The sequence below is a fragment of the Triturus cristatus genome, chromosome 2_1, assembly GCF_964204655.1.
Source record: "Triturus cristatus chromosome 2_1, aTriCri1.1, whole genome shotgun sequence".
Classification (NCBI taxonomy): domain Eukaryota; kingdom Metazoa; phylum Chordata; class Amphibia; order Caudata; family Salamandridae; genus Triturus; species Triturus cristatus.
The window spans coordinates 818,166,948-818,181,082 of record NC_140581.1 but is presented as its reverse complement, the minus strand read 5'-3'; the positions used below and the strand labels follow the sequence as shown (position 1 = coordinate 818,181,082).

At 40.9% G+C, this 14,135-nt stretch overlaps 1 protein-coding gene across 2 annotated transcripts in view; it reads left to right on the top strand.

Moving 5' to 3' along the window:
• Positions 1-14,135, top strand: part of LRRC2 (leucine rich repeat containing 2) — a 1,026,438-nt gene that overhangs the window by 915,941 nt on the left and 96,362 nt on the right. For both annotated transcript variants that reach the window (XM_085632844.1, XM_085632846.1), the window contains one exon: positions 11,379-11,524. In XM_085632844.1, coding sequence (XP_085488970.1) covers positions 11,379-11,524 — 146 coding nt within the window. The remainder of the gene's footprint in view (positions 1-11,378; positions 11,525-14,135) is intronic.

The following is a 14,135-nucleotide window of genomic DNA, read 5'->3' as shown; positions in this document are numbered from 1 at the left end:
TTTGTGTATAACTAAGTTCTTTCTCCTTTCCAAGGGACACATTTTTCCTCTACAGATTACATTTAGGGCCAGATATACGACCATTGGATATTGCGACTCGCATATTGCGACAAACTGCGAGTCGCAATTTGCTAGTCTCAAAATCAAATGTACAACAGTGTCTTAGACACTCTTTGCGATTCCCAATGGGGTCGCAAATTGCATGCCTCATGAATATTATTGAGGCTGTCGCAATATACGACTCCTTTGGGAAGGCTGGCACTCCCAGGGATGGTGGCCTGCTGGGGTCAGCAGACCACTATGTCTGGGACTGCTTTGTCAATAAAGCAGTTTTAAAAAAAAAATGCAGCCTGTTTTCCCAGGGACCACTGCCTGCTCTTAAAAAATATTTGCGTATTCATTCCCAAAAGGGAAGGTGTCACCTGGGGAACTCTTCCTGTTTGTAAGTGCTTTACCACACTTCTGAGAAGGGTGGTAAACTGTGAGTATTTTGCGACCACAATTGCGGTTGCAAAACATTCATACATAGGTTATGTAGTCGCTATTAGGAAGGGACGCCCTTGGCACCCTCCTTTCTAATAGCGATTCGGTCGATAATTGATTAGCGACTCGCAAAATAGGGTTAGTACATTGGGCTGACCTATTTTGCTATCGCAAAGGGGCCGAAATCCCCTTTGCTACCGCAGAAATCGGTCATACACCTGGCCCTTAGAGTTGTATTTTCGATTCCTTCCCTCAAAATATAACATTTTCTCAATGATTTTAAGATTTTTCCTACAGTAGTATATATGAATAGTTTTTTGTTTTTTTTAATGTTTTTGGATCAGAATTTGGTTACTATTTTTTACGTCTTTCACTTTTTTATAAGTGTTGTGAGTCAATATAGTGTTAGGTTAGTATTATTTTCTTGGTTTTTAAAAAAATTTTTTTTTTGTCTTTTAGTATTTTACATATATAAATGTAATAACGTATTTCCACATTTTGTTTTTAATGGTTTACTAATTGTATACCCAAAAATCAAATGACCTGAATAACCAGGGTTTGCGTAATTCGTACAGTGTACAGATTAAAAAACCCTCATTCACGTTAACAGGTAGGAAAAAGCGGTATATCTTGATTCTCCGCTCTGTTGCTAACAACGTGACAGCATCATCATAGGATTAGTTATGTGCTTCCTCCACCCGGAGGTTGACCAACTGGTTATTTCAGTAGTGATCTAGAGATAAGTGATTGTATTGAGGTGAAGTGAAGTGAAGTGTTATAAAAATCTCGTATAGCCAGAACGTACTTTTAATCAGACTGGGTTCGAGATAGTTAAAAAGTCTTGGCGTGCACAGGGAGACTAATCATGGTCTCATGCACTGTAGGGTGTCCGTAAAAAGGTCGACATGTTTCAGCCCTTTGATTTGCCCCTACGGGTCAAGTGGGCTTTCTTCAGGACCTAGAAAGTGAAGGGAGGCCGTCTGTTGTAGGGGTCTCCTGTGAGAGGGGGGGGGAAATTAATCCACCTGGTGTTTGTTCAATTGGAACCTATATTGGTTAAAAAGAGGGAGGGGGAGGTAAAAGAGAAGAGAAAACATATATTATGTACTCGCTATGTTCCTCATAAATGTAGGTGGTTTTGATCTCAGTTATTTGAGGCACAGTTACAGATTTATTGCTTGATGCTCAGCCACAGAATGTTATCGTTCAACCCTTGTACATTCGTTTTGAGACGGTGGACCCATCTCTGCTCTTTTTCAAAGAGTACCTGTTCTGCATTGTGATTTTTTGTCGTCAGGGTCTCTAGAATCACCCATTGTAAGTCAATGACCGTGTGTTCCATTTCTAGGAAGTGACTGCACATTTTTGTACTACTCGTTATGCCATGATATTTACTCATGAAAATCATTTCTGATTCTCCAAGAACATTTATCCCTAACCTATGCTGGCGCTGCCCTCGTAGTCATTTTTTACCGCATTTTAAACCACATGAGAACAACGCACATTCAGTCACAGTACATAGGTCACGCTACTAATACCAATAAGAACTTTCCCAGATAGAAATTTTCAATGATGTTTTCAATGATGAGTTACTTCAATATGTAACATCATAAATATACGTGCATTGCCATTTCCTTAGGCACTCGCCTTAATATGACAAAATGGATTTGATGGTTGAATTTGAACTTGTAAAATGAGGGTATAGTTTGCCATAACACAGTGAAAACGATTGCTTTAAAGAATTGCCATTTTCTAGTTGTTGCATTGTTTGATGCATTTTTTTCCCCCGTTAACACAGCATAAGCGAGAACATAACATTGAATATTTTCTCTTCTCTTTTACCTCCCCCGCCCTCTTTTTAACCAATATAGATTCCAATTGAACAAACACTGGGTGGATTATTTCCCCCCCCCCCCCTCACAGGAGACCCCTACAACAGACGGCCTCCCTTCACTTTCTTGGTCCTAAAGAAAGCCCACTTGACCCCTAGGGGCAAATCAAAGGGCTGAAACATGTCGACCTTTTTACGGACACCCTACAGTGCATGAAACCATAATTAGTCTCCTTGTGCACGCCAAGACTTTTTAACTATCTCGAACCCAGTCTGATTAAAAGTACGTTCTGGCTATACGAGATTTTTATAACACTTCACTTCACTTCACCTCAATACAATCACTTATCTCTAGATCACTACTGAAATAACCAGTTGGTCAACCTCCGGGTGGAGGAAGCACATAACTAATCCTATGATGATGCTGTCACGTTGTTAGCAACAGAGCGGAGAATCATGATATACCGCTTTTTCCTACCTGTTAACGTGAATGAGGGTTTTTTAATCTGTACACTGTACGAATTACGCAAACCCTGGTTATTCAGGTCATTTGATTTTTGGGTATACAATTATTAAACCATTAAAAACAAAATGTAGAAATACGTTATTACATTTATATATGTAAAATACTAAAAGACAAAAAAGTTTTTTTTTAAAAAACCAAGAAAATAATACTAACCTAACACTATATTGACTCACAACATTTATGAAAAAGTGAAAGACGTAAAAAATAGTAACCAAATTCTGATCCAAAAACATTAAAAAAAATAAAAAACTATTCATATATACTACTGTAGGAAAAATCTTAAAATCATTGAGAAAATGTTATATTTTGAGGGAAGGAATTGAAAATACAATTCTAAGGGCCAGGTGTATGACCGATTTCTGCGGTAGCGGGGATTTCGGCCTGGATATACGAGATTTTTATAACACTTCGCTTCACTTCACCTCAACACAATCACTTATCTCTAGATCACTACTGAAATAACCAGTTGGTCAACCTCCGGGTGGAGGAAGCACAGAACTAACCCTATGATGATGCTGTCACGTTGTTAATAACATTGCGGAGAATCAAGATATACCACTTTTCCTACCTGTTAACGTGAATGAGGGTTTTTTATCGGTACACTGTACGAATTACGCAAACCCTGGTTATTCAGGTCAAGTGATCCATTCCCCATTTGATTTTTTGATATCCAAGTAAAGAAGCTGAGTGGATCACAAATTCTTCTGTCTCCCTCCCATTTGATTATAATTAGGCTTTCCTGTTTTCAGTTTCTATTTTTGGTAAATTCTGGTGGGGTTTTTTCAGTTTTTTCAATACCTTAAAAAAACAGTTGTTATCAGTGGATACACATTTTCGTGCCATTAAAAAAAGAAGAAACAGAGTTTTTTCCGGTGTTTATGGAACGTTTTGCTTTTAATTATTGCTTGCTTTCTGCACTGATAGTGCATGTGCATACATAGCATGTGTACAGGGTATATGAGGTCCAAATACATTTGTATTACAAATCAAACTTATTGTAGTACACCATACAATACTTCTTTAGTGAGTCTTTGGTCATGCCCGCTCGCTCTTTTCTTCCTTTGTAAACGTTTATCTGTGAAAAGGCCCTCTCAACATTGGCACTTGAGAGTGGCAACACCAAAACAGCCAGTACACTACTTGCTAACTCTGGCCAATGACATAGCTTTCCATGCCAATACTGGTGCACTTGACGATTGTGATTGTCTAGGACATGTTCTGCAACCTCTGCGTTGAATTGGGAACATATGCCCTCAGTTATTGAAGCGGTCAAAAATGAAGCAGTACTTTTCAAAGTCTGTAGAAAATTCAGACGGGAGCTAGAACTTGTGCAGAGTACCTCAGTGAAGCATCATTAACTTCAAATGCCATGGTTGGTGAAGGGACATTTCTATGCATCATTGCAAGCCATTTCCCATAAACAGTAAAATAACATTTCCTGAATTGCTCCTCAACATTTCTTTGCTTACCAAGTGGCAAGAATTCTAACGTGGAGCATGTTGCAGTGCCAGAGTCAGAGTCACTAAAAGCGTCGCCCAGCCTACTCTCAAGGAGATGTTTCAGATCTACACAAATTAGGCTGAACACTTGGTGGACAAGGGTGTTTTCAGACTCTAGTATTTTCATTAAGTCCACTACAGCAGTCATGTTTTCCTGTAAAAACCTAATCATGCAGTAGACTGTACTTTTTTCACATCACTATCAATATCTGACCAAAGATCATCACATTTCTTGCCTTTGGCATCATCACTAAGCAAAAATTCCGTAAACGGTCACCACATGGATAATATGGAATTCACAGCCTCTAGGACTGAGAACCACCAGCTAAATGACACAGTTCGGATAACTCTTTCTTGGATGCCACACAAAGCACAAAATGAGACATATTTGCATGTTAGTTCCCGGGCATAACGAAACAGTGTACCAGAATAGACTACAAAGTCAATACCATTCTTCATTAACTCTGAAGATTGTAAACTCCAATCTTTATTGAACTTGGTGGGAACTTTTTCCAGCAGCATTCCAAGTGACACTGCGTTCCATGTTTACCAATGTCTGGTGTCATGTTTTCACCACTATCTCAGATGCTTGGTGTCAACATTCTTTTCATATATAGCTGTCACTACACCTTGCATTGAATGTTTAAAGCCTGGGGTGTTTGGAAATTCACCTAAACTCAATACTGACTCGCTAGAAAAGGGGGCTGATATATCAACTGATTTCACCCATTCTCTGTCTGTGGGTAAATGTGATGGTACATATTGGGAAAGATTCCTATGAAACCAGCCATTTTACCTATCAGTGAAATTAAATGTAGCCAAAATATCAAATATGATTTAGATATTTCCTGATTATCTACAGTTTTAAAATAACTAAATAAGACCTAAAACATGCTTCGAAACACTGCAATATTTTAGTGACATCCCTAAACAACAAAAATCAAGCAGCTTAATGTTAGCCCATTCTTTCTTGGTGCTGCCTTATTTAACAAAGTTGCATTGTATTGGCTCCTTCAGGAAGAAATATAAATGACTTTCACTCATCTTTTCCTTTCTTTGAATGGCACCTAGTTTGTGGTTGCGAAGGTGTTTTTTCAGTGTTTATATGTTTACACTGGTGATGGCTATTTTCCTTTCGGTGAGGTTTTATCAGTTATTATAGGTTTAAACCTAAAACCAGACAGCCTAATTATAATTTATTACTTGTATAGCCTGTTAAGTTTTTTTGAATTAATAATTATGTATCTTTACATTGTGTGAATTATATAATGTAAATGATTACAACTAATGTAATAAACTGGGTAATTGATTTAGGGGGGTGAAAACCCTTCTCAAGCAACAACCACAATCCTTGTAGGGTGAACCACAAAAGTCACTACATTAACCTGTGCTTAACCCTCTAGCAGCTTGACACAAAAACAGTCAGGCTTCACTTAAAGGTGCAATACTGTGTTAAGTATTTAAGTAGCACAGAATCTGTAATAAAGTGAAAAAAATACACAAGAAAAATGCCACACCTATTTAGAAGAATTGAGTAAAGTGTAAAAAATAAAATCAGACCTAAATGACAAACATTCAATCAGTAGAACGGACTATATGCAATTTCAAAAGATTAGGTAGGTTTAGTGCCTAAAAGCACAGAGCACAACTCGTGGTCATCTGGTTGTGCTAGATGGGGTGAAAGCCACAAGTTCAGGCCAACAACAAAGGAGTGTGGGCTGTGTATAGGGACCAGGTTAGTCCCACTCAAAAAGTAACCTTCTCAAAGTCTGGCACTAAGAGTCATGCGTGTGGTGGAGGAGTCTATGAGGAGCAGGGGAAACTTTGCAAGTGGTCATCCCTATAGCACTAAGAGCAGGTCTGGTAATGCAGACAGTCATTGCTGTAGCTTCTTGTTGGCGGTTACTGCAGGTGGTCTTTGCTGTTGTGCGAAGTGTAGATCTTGCTTTTTTGCAGTTACTGTAGTGCAAAAAGTCTGGTCACCATACTTTCTGATTGGTGTTTGGCAATGGACAGCAAAGTCTTGGTATGAACGGGCCAGTTCATGGTCGTGTAGAGCCCAAAGCTTCAGGTTTTCTCCTCTCTTCACCAATGAGTGTACTCTGATGCCAGCCAAGATTCCAGGACCTGGGGAGGCACTCTTGGGGATCAAGGACTCACTCTAGCAGAATCCATCATGGCTCAGGTAGGCCCAGTTGCAGGTCCAGACATGTCCCGTTGCAAAGTGCCAACTGGGAAGTTGTAGGAAGGCCTCTATATATTGTTGTGTCCCTGTATCTCAGAGCAGAAGGTAAGTCAACTGACCCTTGGATCACTCATGTTAGCCTGGGATGACGGGAGCAGGTCCAGTCTTTCCATTTAGCTAGCAGGGCAGACCTCAAGCAGCAGGGATATCCTTTGGAGAACAAGGCAAGCCCTCATGGAGCAGGATAGCCTTCAGTGAAACATAGCAGTCTACAGGCCCAAGAATGTATTGAAGAGGTGGGTCAGGAGGTCCAATTTTTGAACTCGATGCCAGCCTTTGAAGTGAGGGTGACATCTGGCCACCCCCACATTTGGAAAGTATTTCCCTTCTCCAGCTAAGGCTCCAAGTAGTTTGGGGTAGCAAAAGACTGGTGCCAGCACCTGTGGCTTGTGCTGAAATGAGACTGCTGAAATGAGACTGCCTATGTAACAGCTCCGCAACACCCATTCTGGCAGGATGGCTCATCCTGTCAACACCTAGTCCCCCATTGTCTCACTATCTGGAATTAATGTACAAAGTCCAGCTGCCAAGCTATTCACAGTCATGTGACGCAGAACACAGGCAGCAGGCACCAAATGTTTAGGACAAGAAGATACCAACTTTCTAAAAGTGGTGTTTTCAGAATTGTGACTTGAAATCCAACTTTACCATTAAATAGGATTTTAAATTACAAATCATTTGAGTGCAAACTCTACTTTTTTATTTGTTCCCAATCAAAAGTTAGCACTTATTAAATGTAATTAGGTAACCCAGTGCTATCCAATGAGACATAGGCCTTATAGTGGTAAAAAACTAATTTAGTGGTTTTCGACTACTAGGACATGTAATACTATAAAAACATGTCCTTTTTTAAAATAAAGATCACACCACCCTATAGGCTGTTTAGGGCCTACCTTAGTGGTAGCTTAAATGTATTAAAAAGCAAGGTTTAGGCCCAATGCTACTTAATTGGCTGGCCCGAATAGTGCTGCAAGACCACTAGTAGCATTTAATTTACAGGCCCTGGGTACATGTAGTGTGATATACTAGGTATTAATAAATAAACTAAATATGTCGATCAGGTGTAAGCCATGTTTTAGGAATGGAGCACTAGAGTTTTAGTACTGGTGCACAGAGTCCTAATGCTGACAAAAACAAAGTTCATAAAGCAAGAGGTGGGAAGGCATAACGATTTGAGGAAGACCATGCCAAGGATGATATGTCTAACAATTATCTTTTTTTATTTAAAAATTATATTTATTACATATACATCTGATGTACACTGCCTATTGAAGTCAAGAAACTGTTTGTTTATGAAACTTCATTTCAAAATGTTCATGTGTATAAATGTTCTTGCAGGATGAAACTTTCTGTAAACTACTCTATTGAAGTTATTAAACTGTTTTGTGAAACGTTACTGTTCTGTTGTAAACTGTTGTTTGTGGATTTAAACCAATTGTTTGTAAAGTGCAAGATAAAATATTGCTTTTTATCTGTACCTCTCCAGGGGAGGTACTCTACCAGCCCCCCTATATAAAAAAAGTGCATCCCACCTAACTGTCTCCCTTGCACATAACAAATCTCTATATTATTTATGGATGTTGTCCGCCATTTTAAACATGCTGTGTGGTTGGGTGACCCTGCAGGATTACATCATACATAGCAGGATGTTGTCCATTTGCCTTCCCCCTGAAATATTTAGATGACTGCTGGTCCGGTGGAATGTACATTCAAATCTTAGAGCCCAGAACATCTACCTTGTGGTGAGAGGGGTGGTGCCAATCAATGGACACATATACACATAGCTTTGTCGTTTGATGTACATAACCTCTATTTAGCAAACCTCTGTGAAGAGAGCCCAAGATATATATTATGTCTGGATAGGTGGTAATTTTGAAAGGAAAAGACAGCTTGGGCTTTAACTTCCTCCAGTGCCCATAACTTGCACTTTGTCTGGGTTTATAGGTAGGGATTGGGCCAGCTGGTCAAAGAGCATTTTCCAGGTTCATTGATGTTTTCAAGGCTTGTATGAATCCTACCATGAAACTATGAAAGTAACTTCATGATACGAATGCCAATGCCCACAAGAGGAATGGTCATTTGAAAATGATTAACAGCATGGTAGGATATAAAAAGTCATCCTGCAGGGCAGTTCCAACAGAGTTGCGAGCTATATTCTTATAACCCAAACCTTATAGATAGGCAGTTGAAGATGTGACCAAAGATTTGGCTACTGGCGTACTGTTCCTCAGTGATAAGGGCTTAAATAAAGTATGTTGGTACAAATGCATTGATAGTCTCTTTATAGGAACAAGAATAAATATCTGTATAACTGCTTCCCAGTGAAGTTAGAAGGCGGGTACAACAAAGTCACTCTCCTCTGTATTCTCTAGTTGTGATGAACAGTACACACAGATGGTAAATCACACCCAGCCGATCACTCTTGTGGCGACCTCCTGGAGATCCCGGACTCTGACCCAGGACCCACATCAGCATTTCTCAGCTCTTCGCCTGTCCCAGATTGGCTCTACTAAATTGCGGGTCGACCCACTAGACGGCTCCTCTGCAACCTGCTCCTCCAGCCTCCGACAGTGGATCGGGGCTCCGACCCTGTCTTTACCCTATTTCGACCTTCAGGCCAACACCTCCAATTCAATTTCCGGCAGTCTCCACTCAGGATTCCTTCGGTACCGGACTTTATATTCTTCAATTTCTTAATTCTTTTACTGGAAGGACCAGCCCAATCTGGCTCCGTCCTCTGGCAGGAACCCTCTGCCTAGGCGATTCTGCTCTGTACTTCCTTATGTGGTCTTTTCTCCTGGATTCACAGCCTTCCTGATAGGACAAGCCCTGCTGCCCTACCCTCCTTCGTGCCTTCGCACCTCCCTCAGCACCTTCAAATGGCAACCTGGTCCTGATGATGATCCAAATTGACTAGGATCGAAACGCCGTCGACATACCAGCGTGACTTGCTGCACCTCTTCAACTATGGTTCACTTAAAAATTTCTGATATATATGATAAATCTATGTAAATAATCATTTTTTGAACCATAAGTCGTTCTATATGCCAGTCACCTTTTCATATTGTGCCCTCTCTATTTTTCACTTGTCAGCTGCGCCGTTCACCTTTGAGTGTCACGAGCACTTGCGTGCAAAAAGTCTTCGGGTTGCCCATGCAATAATTGCTTACAGTGCTAATACAACTGTTCCCAATTGTCTCCACAATCGTTGTTTTTCTTTTATCTATCCAAATATATGATGCCTTGAGCACATTTAAGCCAAAATTATGAGTCTTCCTATTTGCTTTTCTTGTAATGTCGTGTACATACTTTCTAATTAGTTCTCTCAATAATACCGGTTGAGACATTGTTATTTTTCTATATCAGGATAGTACACAGATGCGCAAGGTCGAATTTTCAGAAGTTAAACCAGAAAAATGAGGCATGACAGAAATCATAAACAGAAAGTGTTGCCTGGGTTTCTCTCAAATGTAGACATTTATGCTGGGTTGGCCAAGCATTGATGATTGCCTGAATGCCTGGGAACCGGAGAAGGGGTTGTGCTGAGATGGGGAAAGGGGAATTCAAGGAATGGTATTTTCCTTGGGAATGGGCCTTGGGATGTTGCCTGCCTGTAGTCATAGTGTGTTGTGTAGTGCCTGTCATGGTGCTGTGCTGGAAAACAGTGCTGCGGCTTGTCTGAGTAAATAAGTAGTAAAGAATCATCCTTTTTTGGATCCCCAGCCATGATCCACCCACTTTCAGAACGATGCATAACCCACAAATCCCAAAGCAGCCTTTCGTGGCGTTGTAAACACCGAGGAATGACTTGCCTTCTCCCCCAGTCTCTTCGATATTCATAGCTCCCTCCGGTGGAACTCCTACACAACGTGGGGGCTTAATTAGGAAAACACTTTTGTAAATTAGCAAAGAGATGACCTGCAAAAATGAGGCACACTACCGAAAATCCAACTGGGACCATGGCACCTACCCCGATACAATATCTGGCTAGGATTTTCCCTTTGGCCTCATGACAATGCATAAACATGGCGCACCCATCTTGGTTCCAGCAAGGGACTGTCACATGCCACCCTGCACTACCACCATAACTAAGACCATAACATGTAGTCTTATTTCTTGTTTTAGTAGCTTGTTCTGCAAGCACTCTGTCATTGGCGCACACTTTCCATTAATACATAAGGCCGATACTACGCAAATTAGCCATGCAAAGGAAAGAGATAACGACTGACATTAATTCATCTGTAATGGGGCCACAAATGAAAATACGAAGCCTACATTACCAAGAACTGCGAAATTGCCACTTAAACAGATTATGGAAATTAAATTCACCAATCCTTCAGAGGCCCCTCAAAACTATATACAGTCAAAGGTAGTACTGGATGCTTTCAAATTCGCAATTGAAATAAGCCTTTTTTTCTGGCATTCAGAAATTTACTTACATGAAGCAGGCTCGATTTGTATATCAAAAATTCAGATTACAGTACGTGCTGAGACTTACTTGAATTGTTAATTTGAATATTGAAGATCAGTGAAAGGTATTCAGTTTTGCTCTGACTAGATATCATTTTGAGATGCATCAAAAGGATTGGTTTGTGTTGCATTTAACTGTACAATTTAGGATGACATGTAACAACGCGTGCATGCACTGTTCTGGTCCCACCCACAATAACTGCGAGTGTTTATGAATATAAATTCAGCTACTAGTGAACATTAATGATAGATTATTTCCTGTCTCACAAATTAAATTCATTTATGCCGATCTATTTTAAAAGTACGTTTTTTTTTTTCTTTCAGCTGAGTAACTTGAAGAAAGTTACATTTGTTGACATCTCAGCAAATAAATTCCCCACTATTCCAATTTGTGTACTTCGAATGTCAAACCTACAATGGTTGGACCTCAGTAGCAACAACTTGACAGATCTGCCAGAGGACATAGACAGGTAACTCTGCACCATCAGAAATGTATTACACTGAGATTTTTTAAAATCTTTTTTTGTGTATCCTGACATTATCTCCTCTTCTTCTGTTCGTCATCCCAATCTTAAATTGGTGTTTTTTGTCTTTTTTTTATCGTGGAGTAGTGAGCCCATGCACTCCCTGTTTCCACCACTGTGAAGCTGTTTCTTCCCTTTCTATGAGAGGGCCAAAGGAAAGATCTATATAACCTCTCCCCTTCCCCCTGCACTTCTTGTTTTTTCTTATGTGTGCCCAGTCTACTGTAAGGCTGCTGAGGCTTGCCAGGGGACCCTTGAGGACTTCTAAGGTAAGTGCATTTACTTTTTTTTCTCCGGGTTTGGATTATGGCTTTCTTGTTTGCGGTCCTGTTTCTGTGAACGAAACGTTTGTTACACAGATTGCCTTGCGGCTTAGAGGGCGCTGTGGTACCTGGGAGTGGCTTCTCTTGCGCAGCATCTCTTTTTTTGTTATCTCGGGGGGCCTTTTGGTGTCATTCCTCCAAAGCAGTTGCCTAGGCAGTGGGTGTTACAGAGGCTCCGCATTCCTTCCTTTTTGTTCTTGTCTGTGGTGGTTGTGTTTCTGCCCACTTGTCCTTCTCTTTTGTTTTCTGCGCAGGCAGTAGTTTCCTGTGAAGGCCTCTATGCCTTTATAAACTCTTCAGTTTCTCTATCAGCATTGTGCACTGCTTTTCAGGGATCGGAAACCATACTCATAAAACCTGTCATACTTCTCCTGAGAGACTCCGTCAAGCGGTCCGTAATCGGGGGGTGGCAGATGCCATTCCCCTCCTGTTTTCCGCTCCATTGTCTCCTGCATCTTCAACCGGTTCTGCTTGGTCTGCTTCTTCACCTTCATCAGTTTCCTCCTGGGCCTCCCCGGATTACGATGATAAGGCTTTCCCTCTGAGGCAATTTCTAGAGAAAATATATTTTGAAGGAGGACCTGGAGCCAATTGTTTTGTATCTCCCTTCCATTCTTCAGCTTCCTGCAGGTGTGGAGCAGTCCGGCACTTGTGGGGAATGGTTTTGCCTGTTCCAACATCTGTCTATTTCTAAACTACCTGCCATTTCTGCTATTCATGATCTTTTACAGCCGTGATTGGAGAGATCCTTAGAGAGTCTCAGTGTCTCCGTTCATGGGAAGGCTATATCCTTTGTCTAAGGGCGAGAGTGAATTGCCTCAGGTCCTCACCTTAGATCCCTTGGTTGCCAACCTCACTGTGAAACTGTCTTTGATGTTGGAAGATACAAACTTGAGTGACCCAGTGGATAGGAAAGTTGAAGCTGCTTTGTAAAGGGCTCATGCTGGTCTCAGCCTTTCCATGAGATCTGCCATTTATGGTTTATATGCCTCTCAGTCATTGGTCAACATTTTCTGGCTCAGTCCACCACTATTCAAGAGGGCAATGGTTATTCTGAATTGTTGTGTCACATGGAAATGCTGGCTAAATTCCTTTCTCATAAAGCCTTCAACACTCTTCGTGCTTCTGCAATGGCCTCTGCCAGTTCTGTAGCTGCAAGACGCCATTTACACTTACGAGGTTGGAAGGTGGAGGTAACACAAAAGAATTGTTTGTAAGTATGCCTTTTGGTGGCAGTAAGCTTTTTGGTGAGGAATTAGATGACGTCCTTAAAAAGTCCTTCAAGCAGAGGTCTTGGGAGGGCAGCAAAAAAAGGGCTGATCAGTACAGGAGGAGGAGAACTGATTTCCAGCAGAGTCGGTCCATGTTTAATGTAAATCAACTTAGCCAGGGGTTTCCGTCCAACAGTATGGGAGAAAGAGAGGTGCAAAACAGGATTCATTACTAGGGCGGGCTCTCTCAGTCTCCTGTGGGGGTTTGTATTTTAGAATTCCAGGAGATATGGTGAACTTGGATTTCCAACAGCGGGGCCCTTCGAATTGTTTCTCAAGTTTGCATTCTAAAAGCCTCCTAAGAGTTTCAGGAACCTCATTTTGCTCAGACCCGATAGCCATGAGAGACTGTAAAGAGACTGGCTTTGGCAGAATGCATAGCCTCTCTGGTACTCAAGCAGACCATAGTCAGAGTCCCGTCTCAAGAGAGAGGTTGCAGGAGTTATTCTCTTGTGTTCCTGGTCCGAAAGGTCTCTGGGTAATTATCGGATGATTACAGAGCTGCGGCTCCTTAACATTCCTACAACACAATTTAAAATAAGAACTGTAAAGATGAGGCTGGACACTTCAGGTACGTTTGAATGTTATCTTAGTTTATTTCAGCGTAGGATAACACAAGGGGCAGGGCAGTAACAACAACTGCTGTCATCTTTTTAAACCAAACATTCAAATTTCTCCCAACCTCCCCAAACATACCAGAATCAAGATGCAACATATCCTCCCCTGCACACACAAACTCAAAATATAACAAACATAAAACAATAAACAGAAATTAAAAAGAAAGAACGAACAATGTATTTTCTCAAAACATTTGAGCTCTTCTTCTATCAAAACAACATAAGAGGCACTGACTTGATAATTACAGATTGCCTAACAACATACCTCAGTAACACACATAATCTCTCATTTTTCTTGGAGGTTTTCTTTTAGCAGATGACCTCAGGCACCTGCTTCCAAAAGCCA